This window comes from Dermacentor silvarum, chromosome 10 (genome assembly GCF_013339745.2).
Source record: "Dermacentor silvarum isolate Dsil-2018 chromosome 10, BIME_Dsil_1.4, whole genome shotgun sequence".
In the NCBI taxonomy this organism is placed as follows: Eukaryota; Metazoa; Arthropoda; class Arachnida; order Ixodida; family Ixodidae; genus Dermacentor; species Dermacentor silvarum.
Genome location: NC_051163.1, coordinates 3,374,508 through 3,399,543, shown reverse-complemented (window position 1 = coordinate 3,399,543; position 25,036 = coordinate 3,374,508). Strand labels below are relative to the sequence as shown.

General features: G+C 48.7%; 1 protein-coding gene across 3 annotated transcripts in view; it reads left to right on the top strand.

Annotated features, from left to right (window-relative positions):
• The window catches only part of LOC119431233 (gamma-tubulin complex component 6), a 314,121-nt gene that overhangs the window by 208,349 nt on the left and 80,736 nt on the right, over positions 1-25,036 (top strand). For all 3 annotated transcript variants that reach the window (XM_037698710.2, XM_049657249.1, XM_037698709.2), the window contains exon 14: positions 21,186-21,321. In XM_037698710.2, coding sequence (XP_037554638.1) covers positions 21,186-21,321 — 136 coding nt within the window. The remainder of the gene's footprint in view (positions 1-21,185; positions 21,322-25,036) is intronic.

Here is a 25,036-nt window from a genome sequence, read left to right as displayed (position 1 = left end):
GCTGGCTAGGACGTCAGCAGGGCGCAGTCCCAGGAGTCTGCTCGGAAGCTGCGTGTTGAGCAGCGAGCGGGGACCACTTAGCTAGGCCTGCATCTCCTCGCGGCAGCTCATTGGAACCCTTTATGGGTCTTTTGTGGCATTGGTATCCGTCATAGACGCGATTAGGCCTAAGGCTCTGCGGAGCTGCCGGTCGCATGTTCGAAGACGACCATGCCGTGACATTTAGCGGGTGCAAACGGATTCGCTAGTTTTACTATACTCGCCCGAGCTGAGAAACCTCGTTCGAAATAGAAAGCTTATTTTCTTCAGATGAACTCAATATTTTGCGGGCAAAATAACCAAAATCTCGGGGGACCGGAGAGCGCTTTGTTCATACAAGCATCGCCCACTTTCGCGCTGTATCAGACCGGAAAAATTCGGTCGAAGCGAATAACTTCATTCAAACAAACTGGATTGTTTTTTTTTTTTTTTTTTTTTTTTTTTTTTTCTCGTTGCCGCATAAAGCTATGCGGTAGACGGGTGGTTCAGCATCGTGTCAGACGGCCGACGCTGCGGCGGCCTCTACTGCCTTAATTCTAAGTGTTTGTGGAGTGCATTCGAGCGACTTTGCAAAACGAGTGAAGCCGCCTCGACTTGCTATTGCTGCCATGGTCCACGTCCCTGCCTGCTGTCTCGGCCCCTCCCTGTTCGCGGCCCGATGCAGCAGCACATGGCAGCCACAATGAGGGAGGCTCACCATCATACACTCCCACGAGGATGCGGCGGTGCAAGGTTCATCGATCCGGCGCGCGCGCCGCTTCGAGAAAGTCCTGACCCGCTGTTCCCGGGATGACATTGCGGCGCGCATCTTGAGGGCAAGCCATCTTCAGCCCCCGTCATCGTCAACCACTGTGACGGCTGTCACATGTGGGCGGCCGCCACACAGGACAGTGCTGTGTGGCGCCATATCCCACCATATCCCGACAAGTGTCAGCTGTGAATGAAAAAATCATACAATGCAAAATGCAACATCTGAGCAACTATACTAAACTTGAAATAAGCTAATTACATCACACTGTGTGAACAGGTTGGTTGTCTTCATTTAAATTAACGGAGACTCATGTATTTAGATGCATAGAAACATTGTTTTACAGCAAGCAAATACTTTCTGGAATAACGCTTGTCAATTTTAACTGTTTGAAATAGCTTAGGACGTGTCCAGCATGTAGTATTTATTAGCTCCAAAGTGCTCTGAAAGCTGTATGTGGATGCTCAAAACTGCTCCAAAATTAGGATTTTGCTGCTCCAAAAATTGCTCCAAATCTCATTTGTCAGTGGCAGCACTGCATATGCCATCACTGCCCTTTACTGCCGTCGGTGAGTAAAACAGCGCCCGACAGATGGCGCTACGGTTTACTGCACAATAGAGCTACTGCATATGCTCCATACGGGAGCAGAGTTGCGCATAGGTCCGCCATCTTGCCCGCCGACGCATCCGTGTTAAGCAGAAAAGCCCTTCCTCTTGAATGCAGAATATGGCGCAGCTCAGCGGACGAGTGTGCTTGCTCCTTCATTACACGAAAGTGAGGTTACATGGCGAGCGGCAGCGTGCACAGGCTCGTGATGACAGTAGCGCCGCAGGCGGTAGTGCAGGCCATAGAAACTCTATGGTGCAGGCACTGCCATGAAGTTGACTTTCCCTCAAAAGGATGCTTTTTGCGCATATGACCAGATTTGGCAAATAGGGTCGCGAGCGGCTCGCTCAATCAGAGTCGCAACTCTGCTCGCCAATGGGAGCTTATACAGTAGCTCTACTGCACAAAATGCAAACGCACAGACATGGAGAGACCGAGCTAAGACAGAGTGTTGGATTCGCCGCTGCAGCTGCTCTTGGTGAAGGCACGTAGACCATTCGGGTCTATGCCCCATTTTCTACTTCATGTGGATGTGGCATTCTCTGCTATTTGCAGTTTGTGCGACTTTCGCAAGCCAGCAAAACGAGCGCACCACTACACGATAACGAAAGTACTGAAATGCAAAAGCACGGGTGGCACAGAGTTGGAGAAAACGAAGCCTTTCGACCACCCGCGTCATTGTCAAGGGTAACGTCAATGAATTATTTTTGTAAACATCAAATAGAATTGGACAAGTAGCATTTTCTTTCATCTTATAATGCAACACAATGATCTCTTTATTCCGAGTGGTTGAGTACTAGTGACGAAATTAAAATTAGTCTCTAATCGTGCCCTGTATTTACCTCAATTTCTCGATTACTAAAGCTTTGTTCGTGATAATATTGATGCCGTCAACATTGTCAAGCACTAATCTATCACTTTAGCTTAACCTTAATATTTGCCTTTAGTGTCCCTTTAAATTAAGTTATTCTAATGAACTAATCTTATACAAAACTCTAGTATGATCCGAACTAGAGTATGCATCATTCATTGCAACATACTTATTAACAAGCAGATTCTTAAGCTCAAAGCCAGCCAAAATCGCGCTGCTCACTTCATTATATTTAATTATTTTCATGCTGCTAGCTTTAGTCAAGCGAAAGTATATCTTAACTTGTCTCTTTTTATTCCGCAAATATATGGACACTTCAAGCGAATTCTTGAGGTCGCCGTGAGGTTCCACATATATTTAATTATGCCATATGCCATGCCATGCTATAAGACATGTGATACTTGCGGGTTATATTGCCGCACCATTCTATCACTAAAGTTGTTCATACTGAGTCTCACTTGCAACACCACAGACCCGTGCACATGAGGGTTGGACCCTCCCCCGTGTAGCCGTGCGCGGCTTAGCCGTGTCTTGGAAAGGGGGGATCTTGGGGGTTGGAGTCGATGCCGGGTATTCGGACCATTAAGGCCCCCCGGCAGAGGCAACAAACCTCTTCGGCCTCTGCTTCACATAGACGGCACCTCCAGACTGACCCACCTGGAGGAATTCGGCAGTCGCCTTTTCCTGTCACCCTCTCCGATCTTCCAAATTTTTGGGTGGCAAGGGTTAACCTTGTATGGGTAATGAACCTAGATTAGAGCATATTTGGTTATAGCAATGATGTACTGCTGACGTGTACACAACTTCCCTTGCTATGTCGTCACGTCCCCTTGTTGGGCTCGGTGGTGGGTGGCAGGCATCACTGCTGAACATAAAGCTACATATTATGGAATCAAGCTATCCTCCACTACCTGATCGTCTCCCTCACAAAAGGGGACGCACCGATGCAACGTTCAACTTTTTCGTCCAACCAAAAGAAAGATTCCCGAAATTCCACGTTGTGCATTGTGAAAATCTAGACAAGACTGTTCGTACAATCTCACCATTTATTGTGTCAAGAGAGAGAAAGCGAAGAGAGGAAAGGCAGGGAGGTCAACCAGACGAACGTTCGGTTTGCTACCCTACACAAGGGATAAGGGAAAAGGGGAATAAAAGGAGGAAGAGAGTGAGCATTGTGTGTGCAGCGAAGCACCATGACACCAAAGTCAAGTCCCATAGCTGGTGATGTGCGTTGAAGACATCTGACATGAACCAAGGGCCAGTGGTCGTTGCGTGAATAGGAGGCTGCGGGTGAACCATGGGGCTCACTCGAGACTTGCAACCACAGGATTAAGAGCATCCAGTACTTGCACTGCACTTCGCGCTGATGGAGTATGCAGCTTGCTTAAGACTATACGAAGGGTATTTATAAGCGACCGAAGCATCACAACCACTTGCCGGTCTTCTTCAGGCAATTAATTGGGAGTTGGCATTGTGGACTCTACCGCGGTGCACTGTATCCTTTGATGTGACTGTGGTGCCGGCTGTGGCTTCAACTGTGGCGTCGGCTGTGGTGTCGGCTGTGGCCATGGCTGTGGCTTAGGTTGTGGTTTCTGCTATGGCGGGCGGCTGTAGCCTTGGTAGCGCGGGCCAGGCTTCAGTACTGGTGTTCTCCGGCACAACCTTGTCAGAGTTAGACTCGACTCAGCCAGGCCTAGGGGGCAGAGGAGAAGGAGTTGTCCAATGTGCCGCGCTCTTCATAGAGGAATCTTCGTTTTTGAAGTCCGACGGCGTCGGGAGCATCGCTTTCTAATGGCCGCAACAGCTTCCCGACGAGACGAATGGTCTCTTGCCATCTGCTTCAAGACCGCCCTTTCTTTTCTCTATTTAGGGCAGTCTTTTGAGGTAGCATCATGGAACCCAATGCAATTGGGGCATTTGAGAACCGTGGCTACGCAGGAGTCTGCAGCGTGGGGCTGTGCGCAGCGCGAGCAAACTCTCGTGTTCTTGCACACAGCGCTCACGTGTCCCAGCCTCAGGCAGTTGCAGCATTGGAGTGGTCTTTGGATAAATGGACGCACGGGGTGTCTAAAGTGGCCCACCTTGATGTGTGAGGGAACACATTCGCCCTTGAAAACCACCTTCACACAGCGGGATGTGCCGAGTCGAGACACATGAGTGATGGCGCAGCCATCAACGGGTGGCTTAATTAAAATCGGCAAGTCGGCACTGGAGATAGAGACGTCGACGTCGTTGATGACACCAGTGGTGGTATTACTGTCCAGAGGAAGATTAGGAGTGGACCTTCATGCCGCCAAGTTCCGTAAGTTTGCTCAAAGTGATCCGTGTGCCGTCTCATGTACGACGTCAATAGTCAAGACATTTTTTCGTGTGTTGACTCTGACATCCGTGACTTGATTTGGCGCCACCGCTTCGAGAAGCACCGAGACAGACTGTCTGTTGAGTCGCCTCAGGTTGTTGGTAGCGAGTTCTGGTATAAATAGAATTGTGCTGACTGCGCTATTCCGAGTTGGTCCTGTAGTTGACGTGCTTGAAGACAGGTAAGCCCTGGTGTTTCTTCGTTTTGCCTTGCGGCTCCTCACAAGCTGAAAGTCGTCATCGGAGAAGTCATCACTGCTGAGCAAATAGACACTGGTATCGTCGCTGTCGGTGTCGCTCTGGAGGCCGGTCCGCTTCCTAGACGCAGCCGCAGCTCAAGTCGCCATCCCCAGCAGAGGCGCGGGGACGTCAACTTGCGTCTGTGCAACCATCCATGACAGCTACCCAGAGATTTACAGAGAAATCAGGTGAAAACAGCAGAGCTAGAGAAGTAGCGTTCTGGCTCGCAGAAACTTCGTCTTCGTCCCTTTCTTGTGTCAAAATCTCTCACTAAAGCAATAGGGCGAGGTTACAAAGTAAAGAAGATGGCTAGTGGCGACTTGCTGCTTGAGCTGAGTGATAAAATACAGCACAGCAAGCTGTCTAACCTCATGACGATTGGGGACAACCCTGTCTCCATTTCTCCTCACTGTTCACTTAACACAGTCCGTGGAGTAATATCCGAACAAGACCTTTTGGAACTAACTGAAACAGAACTTCTTGAAGGATGGAAGGAGCAAGATGTAATAAACGTACAGAGAATCATGTTGAGACAGGATAACAAAGAAATACCGACAAAGCACCTAATTTTGACCGTCGCCATAAGCAACCTACCAGAGTCCATTGAGACAGGGTATATGAAAATCCGTGTGAGACCGTATATACCGAATTCCCGCCGATGTTTCAAATGTCAAAGGTTTGGCCATGGCTCGCAGAGCTCCCGTGGTCGGTTGACGTGTGCTAAATGTGCAGCAAATGACCATCCTGCAGACGATTGTTATGGCGAATTTCACTGTGCTAATTGTGATGGAGGGCACGCCGCATACTCGCGGTCATGTCCCAAATGGAAACAAGAAAAAGAAATCCTAGCGCTTAAGGTGAAACAAAACATTTCTTTCAAAGAACCCTGTGAGCGTCTTTCGTTTGTCCAGCACACAACGTATCAGGGGGCTGTGCCACCTCGACCTAAGGCGGCTGCTAAGATCACGAGCTGGGAGCTTGCACTCCCGCCGCCCGCCCCCTTGGTGGGAGCAGCTAGCGCTGCCTCACCTTACCCGAGAAAAGGGAAGCTGATCGCTGATTCAGTGACTCCCAAAACGCCGCGAGAGTCGAGGCCCGTGGCACGTGGCACACTGCCATCCGCGCGGGCGTCCAGCGCTTCACAGGAGGCGATGGAGGTAACCCCAGGCCCTTCGGTGTCAACAGCGCCAAAGGATCGGCATGCCTCGTTAGAGCGCACCAGAACAGGAAGACTCACAAGAGTTACAGCGCCTGGTAAAGGCCCAGTAACATGGCTGTGCAATCTTGAACACAGAACCACTTATCCCAGCTACAATTGATGTGCAAATGTTACAATGGAATGTCAAAGGACTTATTCATGATCTAGATGATGTAAAAGAACTCTTATATGAATTCCAACCAAAAGTGTTCTGTGTTCAGGAAACACACTTAAGACCCTGCCACACAAATTTTCTAAAACAGTTTGCAGTATTTCGATAAGACCGCGATAACTGTCTTGCCCTTTAGGTGGAGTGGCTATAATTACGGACAAATCAGTTGCTTGTCAACATGTAAATATTCAGACATCTCTTGAAGCCGTAGCAATCCGTGCCATATTCGTTAAACAAGTTGGTAATGGTTTGCTCTTTATACATCCCTCCTAATCATTATCTAACCAGGGTTGAGTTTGAGAACCTGGTAGGCCAACGGAACCCTACATAATACTCGGGGACCTGAACGCCCATAATTCGCTTTGGGGCGACACATGCTGTGACTCAAGAGGACGTCTCATAGAAAAATTTATTATTTTAACTGGTCCGTAACAAAAACAAAAAAAAAACACATTTTGTAGCTCAGCACACCATACATTTTCTTCAGTTGATCTTGCCATAGGTTCCTCATCACTACTGCAATATCTAGAGTGCAATGTCATAAAAAATCCGTACGGAAGTGACCATTTTCCGCTAATTTTGACCACTGCAGATGTGCTCGATCCTCTTGTCTACCCAAAAAAAATGGAAATTTAGTACTGCCAATTGGGAGAAATTTAGAGAACTCTCCGTTCTCTCATATGATTCAATCATACTCTTGGAAATTGAGGAAATGAATGCATTTCTCACGGAACACATATTAAACGTGGCCCAAGAGTCCATACCGCAAACAGGACGCACTCGTGTTAATACCAAGCTGTGGTGGAACCGCGAGTGTGAAATAGCTAAAAAGAAGCACAATAAAGCGTGGTGTAAGCTTTCGCGTTACCCCAACAAAGAAAATATAATCGCTTTCATGCGAGCTAAGGCTAGTGGAAGGCACATCCAGCGTGAGGCCAAGAGAGAAAGCTGGAGAAACTATCTATCGCACATAACCTCATATGCAGATAAAAAGAAGGTGTATGCGAGGGTGCGAAGGCTTAAGGGCCTAGCTCCTAGCCCACTCCCATTGGTAAATAATCTTGGCGACACACTAGAACAACAAGCTGACACACTAGGTGAGCATTTTGAAAGCATTTCTAGTTCACTATACGAAAGAGTTTTTAGCTCACAAGAAACAGGCTGAACGCAGACCACTTCTTTCCCATAAACGAAGTCGAGAGGGCTATAACAGCACTATAACAATGCACGAAATAAACATCGCTCTAAAAAGTTGCCGAAGTTCAGCTCCGGGTAAGGACCAGATCAGTTACGACATGCTAAGGAAACTGCCGAAGCAGACGCTGGAGTGTTTGCTGGGCATTTAAAATCTTTGACGCTGGCTGTTTGCCCAACAGTTGGAAAGAGCCAATCGTTACATCGATCCTCAAACAAGGCCAGTATCCCTCCATGGTTGCAAATTATCGTCCGATAGCTTTACACTCAAGCACTCAAGCGTCTGTGAAATTCTTGTCTTTTAAGGATAAGAACCGAATCCTTTCAAATGCCGCAAAACTAAAGGATACAGACTGGGCAATTAGCGAGGACTATTCGCCCAATGTTCAGGAACCAAGAAAAAAGTTTATACAGTTTGCTAAAGAGCGCGGAGGAAAACTGAAACTGCGCTTTAATAAACTACACTTGGATAAAAAAAACTTTCATGTACAACGCTGAAACAGACTGTATCACGTGTAGACGAATAGCCATCACCATGCCCTTCAGCTAACCCACAAACTGTTACTAAACTGCGCTTTAATAAACTACACTTGGATGAAAAAACTTTCATCTACAACACTGAAACAGACTGTATCACGTGTAGACGAATAGCCATCACCATGCCCTTCAGCTAACCCACAAGCTTACTAAAAGTGGCCTTGTTTGCAGTGTCATTAATTGTCGCAATTTAAAAAACAAAACTGATCAGTTCCTCTCCCTCTTCGAAATAACAAATGCACGTGTGGTAATTGGTACAGAGTCATGGCTGGACAGCAACATGACCGATAGTGAAATATTTCCTTCATCCTATACCACATACCGGAAGGATCGCAATGCACATGGTGGTGGTGTATTCATCCTTGTTCATAGTTTGGAAAGCGTGTCGGTTAACATAGACGGCGATTCCTGTGAAGCAGTCTGGTGCAGGGTACTGCTGGGCAATGGTACTTCATTAGCAGTTGGTTCTTTTTATAGGCCTCCCGGTTCCACCACTCCAGTATCATTTTTTCAACTTAGCAACACATTATTACCTTAACACGCAACATGCATTATCCTTGCCGGAGACTTTAATATGCCTAGTGTGGAATGGTCGCCTTACCAACCAGTAATTTGCACTTCATCCCTTCTGTATACTGCGTTCCGTGAAATGATCAATGCGCATTCATTATTCCAGTTTGTTGAAACACCTACGAGACTGGGTGCTACCAGCGCTAATGTGCTAGACTTATTTTTTTGCAATGACCCCAACTTAGTGTCCTCTGTAGTAACACTGCCAGGCATAAGCAACCATGATGTGGTTCTAGCAAAATTATCGTATAAAGTTATGAAGCGGCAGCACACGCAACCCCGCAAAGTCTATTTTTACGAAAAAGGGGATTATGCGTCGTTATCATCGGAACTTGATGCGTTTTTTCCTGAGTTTCTTTCACACGGACCGTCTATGAATGTGGATTCCTTCTGGAACTACACACACGTTCATCCCGTCCCGCTTCATTTCAGCTAAGCGTTGTGACGATAAGCGTTGATGAATAGACAGCTGCGAGTGATGGTCAATCGATGGAAAAGCCTCTTTCGTAGATTCTGTGATTCGCCGGCACTAAATCTGTACTCGGAGATGAAAAAACAAACCAAAAACCTATCCAAGGAAATACGCAAAGCAAAAATGGTATACTTGAGCACTAGTTCTGTGTGACATTTCCTTTAAAGCGCTTGACAAGAAAAGCGTCCCACGCGAGGCTATTATGCAACACTTCCTATCACTGGAAGACAAGTACAATGCAACGTCCTATTTTACGGATGCCTCAAAGACGCACAAGGCAGTCTCATGCGCTGCACATAGTCACGGCTATAATATTTCAAGAACTCTCAATACAAGTTGCAGCATATTCACTGCGGAAGCATATGGTATTCGACTGGCTGTAGATCATATACGACAACATAGGATACAAAATGCTGTTATCTACACAGATGCGCTAAGTGTCATAACTGCACTAGCTTCGGGAAAGGTGGGAGACAACTCTGTTTTTAATCACCTGCTAAAATTCATTTATAACGCTTCCAATGAAAAACTTTCCCTCGTGGTATGATGGGTACCGGGGCATTGCAACATAGCAGGAAACGAGACGGCTGATCAGAGTGCTAGAGAAACTGCTCTACGTGGTGACATTGAAGTTACTGAAGTCCCTAGTTGAGATATTAAACCTTATGCCCGTAACCGGCTGCGCCAGCACTGGCAGTCCCAATGAGATAAAGAAATGGAAAACAAATTACATGCAATAAAACCACATCTAGGCAAATTTTTCCAACAAAAAGTCACAAGACTAACAGAAACCACACTGTGCAGGCTATGTATAGGACACACATACGCAACACACATATACCTGTTAACAGGCACACAGTCACCCATATGCAAAAAATGTGGGGAACAACTCATTGTCCGGCACATCTTAATTGAATGTCCAAGAGTTCACCAAACAAGAGTACAGCATTTTAGAGAACTTTACACACATAATATACCCTCTCACCTTGCATTATTTTTTCCCATGACCCTATGTTTAGTGTCAAAAGAGTTTTTAAATACCTCGCCGACGTCCAGTTCTTTAACACTGTATCCTACAATCCAAACCACCATGCTCCATCAGATATGTGAGGAGCCTGAGCTATTAATGCCTCGAGGTCTCGCAGCTTTTTCGCATTTTTAAAGTACTTTGCTGATAGCTTCGAGGCAAATATTTATCGCTTATACTCACTGAAAACTACAAATAATCTGCATAACATATACATAGCATATAACATATAACAAGTAATCGCTCATAGTCACCGATATCTCCTTATAATCTATGCACAGTTGAAATGCTTCATATAACAATAACACCATTGTTTAGCTAGGCCCAGTGATTCCACCCCTGCACCAACTGCGCCAAAGTCCGCCAAATGGGATTTACAGCGCCATGCTGATAGAATCGACGAAAATTGCGCCTAACTGCGCCAAACAGTCTCGGATTTTACGGCCTCTATCGCCTACAATTGCACCACCGGAGAATTAAAACGTGCAGCGTGATGATAGGGCAAGCCTTAGTTACAACCTTAGTTGCGAACAGGAGACGAAACAGCACTAGTGCTAAGCCACAGCGCTACGCACGGCACCGACGCAGCGTCTGCCTTGCAAGGTGGCTCGGCAGCAAAGTGCGGTTTCTGCTGAGGCTCGTGGCTTACGCAGCTAGTACAGTAGAACCCCGCTGATACGTTTTTCGCGGGACCGTAAAAAATAAATAAAGAAACAGAAGAGCCGGGAAACGCAAGAGCCGAGAAAGAGGAAAAATTGAGAAATGAGAGTGGTGTTGAACTGCACACAATATTATTTTAATTTGTAGTTTCGCCCGAAAGCCGAAGCATTGATTGCAATTGCAAATTAGACAACTCTACAAAGGATAGTAGTTTTATCGTCCGTGTAAACTTGTAAACAGTCGCTTATTAACTATATTAACAAGCATGGTGTCAGCGCGCACAGGCAAACATGAACACATCACACTCGATGAGCGCGGACACGCGCTATCTAACACTGGCGTGAGGAAGCGCCGCAGCAGCAGCGAGCGAAGTGACCGTCGTGCTGCTATTGCTTTCAATGCAAACTGAGCACCGAGAACACAGTACGCACAAAGCTACGAGCCGCCAACGCACCTACACTGCCTAGACTCTGCCCCCAACGCAGATCGCTTTCAAGATACGGCCCACGCACCGCCGTGCAGTATGTAGTTGATGACAGAGTACAACGCCGCCCGCTATCCCTCCCTCCCCCTCGCTCCCTCGCCGGTGCCTCGAGCTTCTCTTTCTAGAATCTCCCTCCTCTTTCTCCCTGCTTTTCTTTTTTGCGCGCGGGAGATTTGGCCGCGGTCGTCTGCTCCCCTCACACGCTTTCACTCGCACATACAGCATACGGCGCGCAGCGATGGTGTTATCGCCTTTTGGACTTTATATGAAACATGTATGCGCCATAACCAATTTTAAGGCCCCACGCGTCATTGACACCATCTTTAGATAGCAAATACGTATCTCAAAAGCCATGCTTTTGCTAGCATAAACCGAAAATATGTCGTAGGTGTCGCCCCCGGCACTTTGGGCGACCAACCCCTTTGTCAAGCCACCAAGCCAAGCGACATGAAAAGTCAAAATGGCCGCTCGGGCTGGTGCGAGGTGGCAGTTCGCAACGCAGTGATGCGGGAACGGTCCCACAGTTGCGACGCAACAGCGGGTTTACCAATGCATTGCATCCTTTGGGAGGTATGCCGCGACTGGCCGAAAACTACGTAACAGCCGGGAAAACGCAGCACCCAGGAACGTAACAGCGGGGTTCTACTGTACCTTGTTTGAAGCGCAGCATGACATGTGATTATAATAACTGCATGCCGCCAATGTGTCCATCATTTCTGTTTCTGGATATACAGAATGACATCTGGGAAAACTAGCAATACAACGATATCAGTGTGTGTGTGTGTGTGTGTGTCGCATGCAAGGAAGAGCATTTTTTTCTCCACGAGATCTGCAATGCATGGAAATGTTTACCAAGCTTCTCGTAATAACGTACAAATTATTCAGGGCTTTGAATGTAAATTTCAACTCGCTTTTTCGAAATACTTCAGGATGTGAAAAATCAACTGCTCCCAAATGCCAAATTGCCTGCTCCAAAGTGCTCCAAAGTGAAATTTCTGATGCTCCGAAAATTGCTCCAAATCAGAAGTCCGCAGTAGCATCACTGTAGGCCTTTTACACGTTTGTCACTACAAGATTTTTATCCCTTTATATAGCACATTTCAACATCCTTACAATTCTTGTACGGCTGTTGTATTTGTATTATAAATCACTGAATCATCCATAGACTTGGTGCTCTTTTGCCAAAGATGCCCTTGCGCCATTAAAACCCATCGATCATACCGAGTCTCACATTCTTGAAAAAATAATTCCTTAGAATTTTGAGAATGGCAGCCCACAAACAAATGTCATGAAACAAAACACTCACAGCGCGTGCCTTTTATCTGAAGTCTTCTCTGACCTAAATATTAAAAGTGTGAAACAATAACAGAGCGCAAACCTGAAAAGGATGCAATTTTAATGGTGTGGCTGTGCACTACCTCTGGGATCGACCCAGGAAACAGGTTTGAAACAGTTGGGAAACAAGAAACAAGAAAAAATCATTAGGGGCCAAATCTGGAGAATACGCTGGACGGGGCACCACTTCGTAGCCCAGTTCGACCAACTTGGCCGTGGCGACGGCGCAGGTGTGAGCTGGCGCATTGTCATGGTGGAAGAGCACCTTTTTCTTCACCAAATGTGGCCGTTTTTTTTTTTTTTTTGCAATTCGGCGTCGAATCGGCCCAGTAATTTGGCGTAGTAGGGTCCTGTCACCGTTTTGCCCTTCTCAAGGTAGTCGACGAATATCACAGCTTGAGAATCCCAGAAAATGGTGGCCATCACCTTTCCGGCCGATGCGACAGTCTTCGCCTTCTCTGGAGCAGGTTCTCCGGGTGCAGTCCACTGTTTTGACTGTTCTTTGGTCTCTGGTGTGTACCAGTGGATCCATGTTTTGTCGACGGTCACAAAATGACGCAGGAACTCCTTCGGATTACGCTTAAACAGCTTCAAACACTGCTCTGAAGTGGTCTCACGGACGCGCTTATTGTCCGGAGTGAGAAAACGTGGCACCCATCGCGCCGACAGCTTTCTCATGCCCAAAATTTCATGCAGGGTATGACCCACGCGGTCTTTTGAGATGCCTACTGTCTCAGCTATCTTGCGCACCTTCAGTCGGCGGTCTGCCAATACGAGGTCGTGGATTTTTGCCAAGTTATCAGCCGTGGTAGCCGTTTGCGGGGCCCCTGGGCAAGGCTCGTCAAAAACCGACGTGCGACCACGTTTAAACTCGGTGAACCAATTTTTAACGGTTGCCATCGAAGGAGAAGACTCACCTAGACGGCATCCAGTCGCTCTTTGATTTCGCTGCGCGATTTCCCTTCCAAAAACAAGAATCGAATCACCGACCAATATTGCTCTTTTTCGTTTTTTTAACGGACGCAAGAAAAATCCCCTTCTTCCTCTTCCTCAAGCGGCCAAAAACAACCGCGAGCCCGATTCGACTGGACCTTTACATGTGTCCCTCTGAGAGAGCGTACTCAACGTCAGTATATGTCTTATGTGATAGCGTCACACTCTCGCGGTGAGGCAAAGTACTTATCGGACCGCCCTTGTATATGTCATTTCATGGTGATCAACCTGCCGTGGTTGCTCAGTGGCTATGCGTTGGGCTGCTGAGCAAGAGGTCGCGGGATCGAATCCCGGCCACGGTGGCCGCATTTCGATGGGGGCGAAATGCGAAAACACCTGTGTACTTAGATTTAGGTGCACGTTAAAGAACCCCAGGTGGTCCAAATTTCCAGAGTCCCCCACTACGGCGTGCCTCATAATCAGATTGTGGTTTTGGCACGTAAAACCCCATAATTTAATTTTTTTTTAATTTCATGGTGATCATCAATTCTAGGTTGATGTGCCAAAGAGTCGCACCAACATGGAATTTAATTATTTGATTCCGAAAACAAGCACAGACTAGAACGTCAAAAGGGTGTTTAATTGAGCTTGTTGGTTCATTCTTTGAGGTTTGTAGCAGAAGAAAATTGTACAACACAGACGCAGAAAGGAACGAACAGACGTGCACGTATAGCTGTGCTTGTCCACGTCTGTTCATTCCTTTGTGTGTGTGTGTGTTCTATAAGTTTCTAGTGCTACAAATCTCGAACAGACGGGAATCACTGCTCAGCCTCCATCACCTCCATAGCCTATGCTATTGCCTTTAAGACTGCCTTTTATCTCTTATTTTATGTAATGTTGTTTCATTTGTTAGCAACCTATAATAGGCATACTGTGCTTTTTAATTTTGTAATTTTGTAAACCCCAGTTCTCTCTGTTATGTTTTTGCCTTGAGCATTGTGGGGTCTCACATGTGCTCTTGGGACAAAGGAACGACAACACAGTAGTGCAGACAATCAAAAGGGCATTTATTGCACCTTTCATACACTAATACATACTAGCCGAATTACTACCAATTGAACATCCACACGGGCGCGCGACAAATCAAGGAAGGCCGACTCACCGCGACCCGATAGCGAGCGAATACGTTCGCCCCATGCTATGACACCATCGACTTGTCGTTCACGTGTACAGTCACGCGAACGGTGGCGCGCTCGAACGATCCGTGTTCGTCCATACCGGTGTCCTGCTTTTAGCCTCGCGCGATGGTCGCGCGAAGCGGGCCGGCGCACGCGCGAAGCGTTCGTGCGTGTTCGTCGCCGATCCCAAGCCAAAGAGAGAGCGCCTCCAACCTTTTTCTCCCAAGCGACCTCGCCGTTCGGTGGCGTTAGCATCGCGACACTAGCGCCATCTCTCGCAACGCGCCGCAACCATTGCCGGGCTTAGCCACGCAGAGAAGCCGGACTACAGGAGACATGCGGGGAAAACAACATCAGGGGACGCGTGAGAGTCGCGCATCCCCACATCCCCCCAACCTTAAATCACTGCACATACGCCGGCGAAACATGTCACAAGGCCTATCAACGCGTGCGTCGCGAACAAAAGTTAGTACATGCGACATTGGCGCCGCCGAGTAAATGTCCACGCGTTATCCACAACGTGCGAGCCGACGTTGACTCTGGGGTTCACCGCTGGCGTCCGTTGGTCACAGCACCACGTCTGCAGATTCGATGGCACGACTCCAGCCCAGGACTCTGGAAACGGCGACGCAGAAGTCGGCACGAGCAAGCGTCGCTCGCGCCCTGCTGACGAGAGCCGCAGGTGACTGCCAGCTCTTTTCCCAGCCGCCGAGGGTTGCGAGCCGGACATTGGCGGCCGCCGAAGTCGCTGCGCCGAATTGACCACAGGCATCTCCAAAGCCTGGGGTAGCTCGATTGTAGTCCGGGGCAGCAGCGCTGACGATGTGCAGGTGACAGCAAACCAGGGGTGACTCCGCTCACGCTGCGTACACTCAACGCACTCGACAAACACTAAAGTAGTGCAAGGGAGAGGAATTCGGCATACACATCGCCCACGTGGTACGATGTTCGATTCGGGTGGCATTTCAGATGCTAAGTTCACGTGAACAAAGCTTGCTTTCTTGAGTCGAACGAGTAATTTCAATTCGTGCGAGGCGAACTAATGAGGGAAGCAATGTGCGACACCTCAACACCACGGTCCACCAGGTTGTGTCCCTCAACGTGCGACAGGCGGCTTTGTTAAGCCTTAGGCCTAATGCGTCGCTACTTTGACAACAACCGGCATCCAAAAAAAAAACATCACCCAAAATGGGCACAACAGGCAGCCGCGAGGAGACGTTACGCTTCGGTTGAAACATCTCGAAACCGAGCAAAGCTGTTAAAATTATCGTCCGATGCCCCAAGAGGTCCACGTTGGGCAGCCAGATGTGGGGTCTCACATGTGCTCTTGGGACAAAGGAACGACAACACAGTAGTGCAGACAATCAAAAGGGCATTTATTGCACCTTTCATACACTAATACATACTAGCCGAATTACTACCAATTGAACATTCACACGGGCGCGCGACAAATCAAGGAAGTCCGACTCACGGCGACCCGATAGCGAGCGAATACGTTCGCCCCATGCTATGACACCATCACCTTGTCGTTCACGTGTACAGTCACGCGAACGGTGGCGCGCTCGAACGATCCATGTTCGTCCATACCGGTGTCCTGCTCTTAGCCTCGCGCGACGGTCGCGTGAAGCGGGCCGGCGCACGCGCGAAGCGTTCGTGCGTGTTCGTCGCCGATCCCAAGCCAAAGAGAGAGCGCCTCCGACCTTTTTCTCCCAAGTGACCTCGCCGTTCGGTGGCGTTAGCATCGCGACACTAGCGCCATCTCTCGCAACGCGCCGCAACCACCGCCGGGCTTAGCCACGCAGAGAAGCCGGACTACAGGAGACATGCGGGGAAAACAACATCAGGGGACGCGTGAGAGTCGCGCATCCCCACAGCATACAGAAATGAAATGAAATGAAACATGATTTTGTGGAGTAGGTAGTAGTGCTGAAGCTAAGTGCAAGCTGCTCAGAAAAATTGGTTGGTCGGCTACTTATATCCAAAACTTAAAAGCGAAAAATTGTCATCCACCCCAATACAGCACGAAGCTACAAAGCAAAGCCATACGGGTTTCTCGGAAAGAACACTTCGCAGTTGAAAAATTGGTCCTGGTCCAGCATTCGAACCTGGGACCAACGCCTTTTCAGGGTGGTCGCTCTACCATCTGAGCTAACCAGGAGGCTAGCAGATCACAGCGCAAGGGCGAATTAATCGACAACTCGAAGCACAGGGATCCAGAATATGGCGAATCACTTCTGCAGAATCCCACAAGGTGGAGGAAGTATCATGAAAGGGAAAAATTGTCATCCACCCAAATGTAGCACAAAGCTACAAACGAAACCCATACGAGTTTCTCAGAAGGATTTGGGTGGGTGACAATTTTTACCTTTCATGATACTTCATCCACCTTGCGGGAGTCCGCAGAACTGATTTGCCATATCCAAAACTTGTTGCAGGAGCAGTGCACTCAACGAAAGTACTTTCATTTGCTGTAAAAGCATTTTTTAGTTCCATTTGCTTTCACTAGGCATTTGTTCTTTTATTCAGCATTGAGGATAGCTTCTTTAACTTCAAGATCATCAAGAAAGAGCTCTGTGGTATCCGGAAACGAGCAGTGACATTTTTTCTTGGTGGCTGATATCACTTACATGATGCTTTGTCCTCAAGTGAAAGGATACTATCACAAAAGGGTAATATTTAGTACTATTGCACACGAGGCCAGGAGCATTAGTGAGAACAAAAACACTAAATCTTCAATGTTACCAAATCGGCTGCTCACGAAAGGCATGTGTGGAATACGGAACTATGCTGCATAGAGCGCGTGATACGTTGCGCCGATATGTGTGCCTCAAAGTGCCTCTGCTTGATGCTGCACTTATCAGCTTATAGCCTCTGAGGTATCGTGGATCAACTCGGAGGCCATGACCAGCTTAATTTGCTGCTACCTACGAAGATGCTGCTCTGCTTTGACGGTCACTATCTATTGCGCAGCACATGATTTAAAACATGCATTCAGATACAACCACTTGTGCCATATTTTCTTGAGTATAAGTCGCACCCACCCATTTTTCGCAAGTTCCAAATAAAAAAAATTGATATGTAAGTCACACCAGTATATAAGACGCAACTACAGTTAAACCTGGATGTAACGAAATTGACAAATTCCCGAAAAACTTCGTTATAAAGAGAATTTCGTTATATGCAGGTTCGGCACGAAAATTCGAAAAAGAAACGCTTACCGTATTTACTCAATTCTAACACGCCCTCAATTGTTCCGTTTTCGTCGAAGCACTCATCCTTGGAATGTCGCACCAGGTACTGGATGCGTGGACGCGTGTCGTTTCGCACAAGCGTGAGGCGTCAAAAACGAAGAGCAAGCGACACGATAGCGTCGTAGCGTCGGATAGTGTCACCTAGTGTCAGGTTAGTGAAGTGAAGCACAGAGACTTGCGCAGTAACCAAAGAATGGTGCTGCCAGTGCGTTGAAAAACAAATACATGTTTGTTTTTTGTTTTTCATTCGGCAACATCAACTGGAAAAGGAGAGTGCCGGCTTGGCGGGCTAGGCCAGCTGCAGCAAGCGGCCGGGATCAGGTTTAAATGAAGGGAGGGGGAACGGTCACGGCCACAGTGGCAAGATCGCTGGATTGAGGGATGCAGGCCCGCCTCGCGCACGCTCGTACGCACACACACGTGCGCTCGCTCTCGCCTTGCAGTCGCTGTAAATTTGAGCGTGCCAAGCACGACGACTCCGCTTTGCATTTCGTCGTGACGGAGAAGGTGCTTCCAGTTGCTGCTCGTGCAAAAATGACAAAATTGACATCCTTGCGAGTGATCTTGTTGAGCCGGCGATAATTGATGCAAAACCTTACGGAGCCGTCCTTCTTTGTAACAAGGACGACAGGAGAAGCGCATCGACTTTTCGAGGGTCGAATTACTTCACGCCGAAGCATGTCGTCGACTTGCTCGTTCATCACATGGCGTTTGCTGGCAGAAACGCGATACGGGCATTGTCGCAATGCTGGGTGAGAGCCAGTGTCGATGTCGAAAGACGAGCGAAATTCTTCCAAGAGGGACAGCAGCTGGGAACGCTGGGTCGCTGGAAGGGTTCCAGTGATGGAGGAACCAAATACATCTCTGGGCAATGCGTCAGATGTAGAAACAGCACTGAGTGTGTGGTAGGTTGTGCACTTCGGGTAGTCGGGCACGTCGATTACTTGCACATTGTCAATAGCTTCCACGGTACCAACACATTCTCCTCGGAGCAGCATGACAGGATATGGGCAAGGGTGGCAAACGAAAATTGTGCTGGTGCCCTTGATGGTGTCCACAGTTGCAAAAGGTAGCAACAGGTCCTTCCTTGCGGTGAAACGGCCAGACGGCAAAATTAATGCAATGGCGTCCGAGAAGCCACTGCAGTGCATGGACATGATCATTGAGGCGTTGGGAGCAACCTGAGTGTCGGCTTCGATGATCAGTTTCCTGGAAAACGATGGAGCGTCAATGGGCGTGAAATCTAGCAGCAGCGATAGTTCTATTTCGGCCTGTGCGCAATCGATAACGGCATTGTGGCGCAAGAGAAAATCCCAGCCGAGGATGACATCGTGAGAGCAGGAGGAAAGCATGAAGAATTCTATGGCATATACAACGTCCTGAATTTCTACACGAGCAGTGCAAGACGCCAAGGGTCGAATATGCTGAGCACTGGCTGTGCGAATGGATAGTCCGTACAGGGGCATCGTGACTTTCCGAAGTAAGCGGCAAAGTGTAGCGTCCATAACACATACGGCTGCTCCTGTGTCCACGAGTGCAGACGCGTGGACACCGTCGACAAACACATCTATCACATTGGATGGGCTGCATTGAGGACTTCTGCACTTCGACGTTGTCGCAGCCCTTGCCTCTTGGACTGCGACTGTTAGTTTTCCTCATCCCGAGGGACGGCACGAGGCCGCACCGGCAATAACGAGCGCTGGCATGGAGATGCGGATCGGCGGGTGTTCGGCAGCTGGCGGTATGTCGGTGACACACTGGAAGGTGGGTCGTAATATGGACAGGGCGAGCGGTTTGTCATAGATGATGCAACGCTGGGTGGCTGCACACGATTACAGAAACGGGCCACGTGACCGATGTAGCCACAGGCAAAGCATATAGGCCGGTCGTCAAATGTACACTACCTGTTCGCTGTGGCTGGTCCCGTCCACGTCGGAGCACGCCCTGTATGGAGCGGCTGGTGACAGGACTGTATTGCGGGCTGCACTGGTGGCCTAGCCACGACGTCGGCATAAGTGAGGGGCACATGAGCAGAGAGTGGGTGGGGCCTCGCGACGACTTCAGTGAGCGGTGCTGGTGCCGGGGCCTGTTGGCGTGGTGCCACGACCTCAGTGTAGCTCAGTGGCACATGCGCAGGAACATGGTGGCGTTGGTTGGGCAAGACCTCGGCGATTTCTTGCTCGATGGCGCGGCAGAGCGGAGGCACGATAGTCGAAGCGGGCTGTGGCACATGCAGCGGTTGAGCAAAGGGTACCAAGGAGGGTTGGCGTGCGACTTCCTCCCGAATGAATGCTTTCATTTCCACAAGCAGTGCGGTCTGGTCGAAGGTGGTAGCCAGACCAGCGATGTGTTCGTCGCATGATGAAGACTGACGAGTCAACGAGCGCTGCCTTCGTAGCTCCTCGTAACTGTGGCATAATGTAACGATCAATGTGACAGATTGTGAATTCTTAGTGAGCAGCATGTTGAAAGCGGCGTCCTCGATTCCTTTCGTAACGTTTCTGATTCTGTCTGATTCTGACATCGTCGCGTCCACGCTCTTACACAAGTCCAGGATATCTTCCATGTAGCTAATGAAGGACTATCCCAGCTGTTGGGCTCGTTCTCGTAAGTGGGATTCTGCTCACACCCTGCGTGCAGCAGGATGATCAAACACAGCTACTAATGAATGAGGTCCTGAACGCGGACTGTGTCGGAATTTCCATCTCGTGGTTGTTGTACCAGAGGCTTGCCACACCGGCGAGGTAAAAGAGCACGTTGCTTAGTTTCGCGGCACCGTTCCATTTATTGGTGACGCTTACTTACTCGTATGTGGACAGCCAGTCCTCCACGTCGTTGTCGTCTGTGCCGCTGAAAACAGGAGGCGTTTGCTGGCACATCGGCTGAGATATGTCCTGAAACATGGTTGAAGGGAGGCTACGGGATCAAAGCTCCAGAATGCATTCGAGCGTAGCACTCTCCACCACTTGTAAAGGCGTTTATTGCACGCAAGCGTTAGGGCCGACCGTTGGATCAGTTCAGGGAACCGCGAGCGCGAGCGGCGTAGTCCGAGCGATGCGCTGGTGAGACTGACCCACTAGACAACACTGGTAAAGATGCCCCACTGCATTGTCCCTCTTCTTCACTACAGAAGTAATAATTTTTGGCATGTTCAACCAGCAGTCTTGGGAATATGTACGCTTCTGTCTGCCACAGCTACTGACCATAAAAACCACTAGGTGGTTTCATGCAGATCATACTTTTGTGCTGTGAGTTATCACTACACTGCTGCACTGCTGCTCTGTTCAAACCAGCTGTGAATCTCTTTCTAGAGCCTCTGGCATCATCCAGGCTGGCATTCTTCTTGCCAGACAGCACCTTTGGCGACTGGACCCTTGATGGTGGACTATGCCGTCTCCCACTGGAGATTGCCATGAAGCGCTCCCTGCTTCCCCCATTGACAGCGCAGTGAGTTACTTTGCCCATTACTGTGGATCACTGCAAGAATTGGTTTATGCAAACCTTCTTTGATGTGGATGTTTGTGTTAATGCTGAGTGTGTTGACAATTTGTGATGTTATACAAATGCACATACTGTATTACAGCATGTGCTGTGGATGCCATGTTTACAATTATTCAAATGCTGCGTTGATGCCATACCTATGATGGCACTGTTTGTGTTGAAGCAACACACGAGAATGAATGAAGTTGTATTTCTTGAAGTGGATGATTGTCACTGCTTGATATTCGAGCATACCTACTATGGTTTCGATGACACACTCAATACCGAGATGTCTTGTGGTGGACGTCTCCCAATCAAGACGTTAGTAGGTCCTTTGGGGTCACATTGAAATGTACGTATACCATTTATTATGTATTAACCAGTGACACTACACATCTGTTTCCTATCCAAACTGCTCAGTGCTAAGGTCACAGCAGTTCTTCGTGCCAGTCAGCTGTAATGGAGGTTTTTCTTTCCTGTTCCGATTCTCCATGTTGTGATGGAAGCATTTCCTCCATGCCACTTTTCGCACTGTGACAGCTGTGTGAGAGGGAGGTGTACCTGAGCATGTAACATGATCTCATTCACAGAATCAACCCACACCCTCTATTGCGCCTTGTGGGGATCGAGGTGCCTTCCCGTGCCTCGTCTCCCAGCTTGTGCATCGTGCTTAGCTCGATCTCCGGGAACCTCCACCCCAGTGGCAACATGGCGGACACGGCTAGCGCACCGAGACTAATTTCCCACACAAACCGTGTTTCTCACTCTCGGCGTCAAGTCACCACGTGAGCATGTCACCAAGACGTACCCTGATTGGCCTCCCGAGTGGTGGCTCCCGGGTGCCCTCTCCACCCGAGCTCTCTTCCGCTGAGCCTTGTGGGGTCTTAGGGTCTCACAGGAGTACCGACCACCGCAGATTCGAGCTAAGCGAGCCACAGGGCTGCGTCAGCCGTGGCCTCTAGCGCACCGCTGCGCATGAGCTCAGGCCGCAAGGGGCTACCGAGCAACGCACGCAAGAACACAGTATTGCCCGGAGTTAGCGGAAACCGTTTGTCTCCGGTGGCACCCAACACTGTACAAACATCCGGACCTGGGGCGGCGGAGAACCAAAGAGGTCCTGCACCGAGGGCGAAAATACAGACAGGGGTGCCTATAGCACATCGCTGCGAGAGCATAGGCTCAAGCTGGGACACGCCGCTATGAATAGTCCCAGCGGCTATGCTACTTGCTCTCGCGATAACCAGTGGGACAACTCGCGAGAGCTTGGGTAATCTCCTTTGGCTTGGGCCTCCAATAAGCTCGGCTCGGCGTGGTGCGACTGTGCGAGCACTAGGCACTGCTCTTCGGCTTAGCATCCAGAAAGGATCATCACAATGTACCTGCTCACCGCATGGGCAAAGGCACCGTGCACGAGCTCAAGTCGTAGTCACAAAAGTGCGTGGCAAATGAGAGGAAAGCATGTACGTACCCCGTGCTGGTCCCATAGGTAAGAGACCCGCGCTCGGTCTGGAACAGCCGGCTGCAGCTATCCCATCGATGCGAGCGCCACCACTGAAACCGGTTGTGAGTGGAACGGGGAGAGGCGTAGGGACAGCAGAACAGGTGAAGCCCGCGCAGTGGCGCCTGAGCATACCTCAATCCCCACAGCCTTCATCACCGCGGCAGATGCTCAAAGGCCTGCAACAAGTTGGTTACGTGCAACCTTTGCTTCGCGACTTCTCATCCTCGTGCTTCGTTGACTGCTACACGGCGAGCTCTAGCGCAGCAGGCGTGCCCTCTCGATCGGTCTCTTGGTCAGCCTTTGCCCATAAGCACCGTGACTGTCGTAGTGTGCTGTATCTTGGGTTAATAAACCCATGTCCATAGTGATCTGATTCCAGAGCCTTGTCTGCGCCATGTCAGAGATTCAACAAACCCTGCCATAACGCCTTTGTGCATTGCCGAGTGGAGGAGCGTCGCTCGTAGGATGAGCCTCGCGCAAACGAATCTCCACAGCCTCCGTGTTACACGTCTGATTGTTTGGACATGCATTGTGAACTGATGTCAGAATTGGTCCACCAAGTCCCCACCTTTGATTATTTGGTCGAAGATGCTGGGTTATTATTTGGATTGGTTTTCCGGGATTAGCCCCATTTTGAGTGCTGGGTGTGCAACCATTTAAGTAGGCCATTGCATTTGAAAGGGTGGCGTGCATGTCCACACCACAAAGGTACTGCTCACTAACACAAGGAATGCATTTCTCCTACAGGTGATTTAATAGTTGGACTCTGACTTGCAGTGCAGGTCATTTGGTGCCACATTTGAAAGTTTACAAGCTGTTAAATACTCGTTTCAGCTGCAATATTTTAATGCGTTCGCATTCTTTGGGTACTTCACGCACTTTTCAGAAGCTATCTATCTATCTATCTATCTATCAAACCCTTCTCCCTCCTACCTGGGTTACTGGGTAGTTTGTGGTCGGAAGGTTAGCACATCGGGCTGCTGTGCTGAGGTTTCGAAACCAACCATCGGACCAACTTGGGTCACTGAGTATGTGGCAGTGTGTGCATACGCACCTCTCTTTAATGAAACTCTTTCACGCCGACATGGGTCACTGTAAATGCGGGACTGGGTAGGCACTGCTGTTTGGAGAAACTCTTTGATGCCAGCTTGTGGCTGGGTATGTGCCAAGGGGCTCCACCCACAGTAACCAAGCACAATCGTTATTTCAATAAAGTTGTTTCCCTCTCTCTCTCGGTCTGTGGTATTTTAAAATGAACCTCTTTGGTGCCAAGCTGGGTCACTGGGTATGTGCGAGTAGGTGTGTGCTGCTCTTCAATGAACGTCTTTCATGCCAAGTTGGGTAACTATGTATGCGCCACTGGGAACGTTCCGCTCTACAGTAACGAAAAAGATCCTTTAAATTCCTCCCATGCTGAGTGGAATTGAGCCCATGTCTCAAGGGTTCTTCAAAACAGCAACTCGGCGCATTAGCGAGCTCCGCCATGAATGCACTGGGTATGTGCCATTTTTCAAAGAACATCTCACCAATTCGGGTCACTGAGTATCTGGCATTGAGTGTGTGGCAAGCGAGGGAACAATTCTCAATGTTCACTGGCACCAGCACACCACGCTTCTTGTCTCGGAGGCCAAGTACCATAAAGAATCTCATTCCAGAAAAACCTCGGTCTGAAGAGCAAGGCACTGCTTCCTAATGCCATTCAGCAAGTGATTAGAACGAAGATAATTTCGGTTAATGGCATGAAAACAAGATCAGCCTTATCTACAAAGGCAAAGGTGATTAGGATAAGATTAGCTCCTACAGGCCAGTCAAGTAATGTCGGTGATATATAGAATAGCAATGCTAGCCGTAAAATTACAACTGTCGAAGTGGGTTGACAAAAATGATGTACTAGGGGAACTACAGAATGAGGTCAGACCAGGCAGACGCTTAGAGGATAATATGTTTGTACTAACTCAGTGCATAGTGATTACAGTAGCTCAGGAATAAACCTTTATGGATAGCATTTTTATATATTCAAGGAGCCTACGACAACGTAGACAGGGAATTGTTATGTGATATTCTCAAGCACGTAAGCATAGATGACGATTTCGTGGAGCTGCTGAGGGAGATATATAGAGACAACTGAGCACAAATTTTATGGGAAGGCTTAAAATGTAATGAAGTGGTGGAAATTCACCA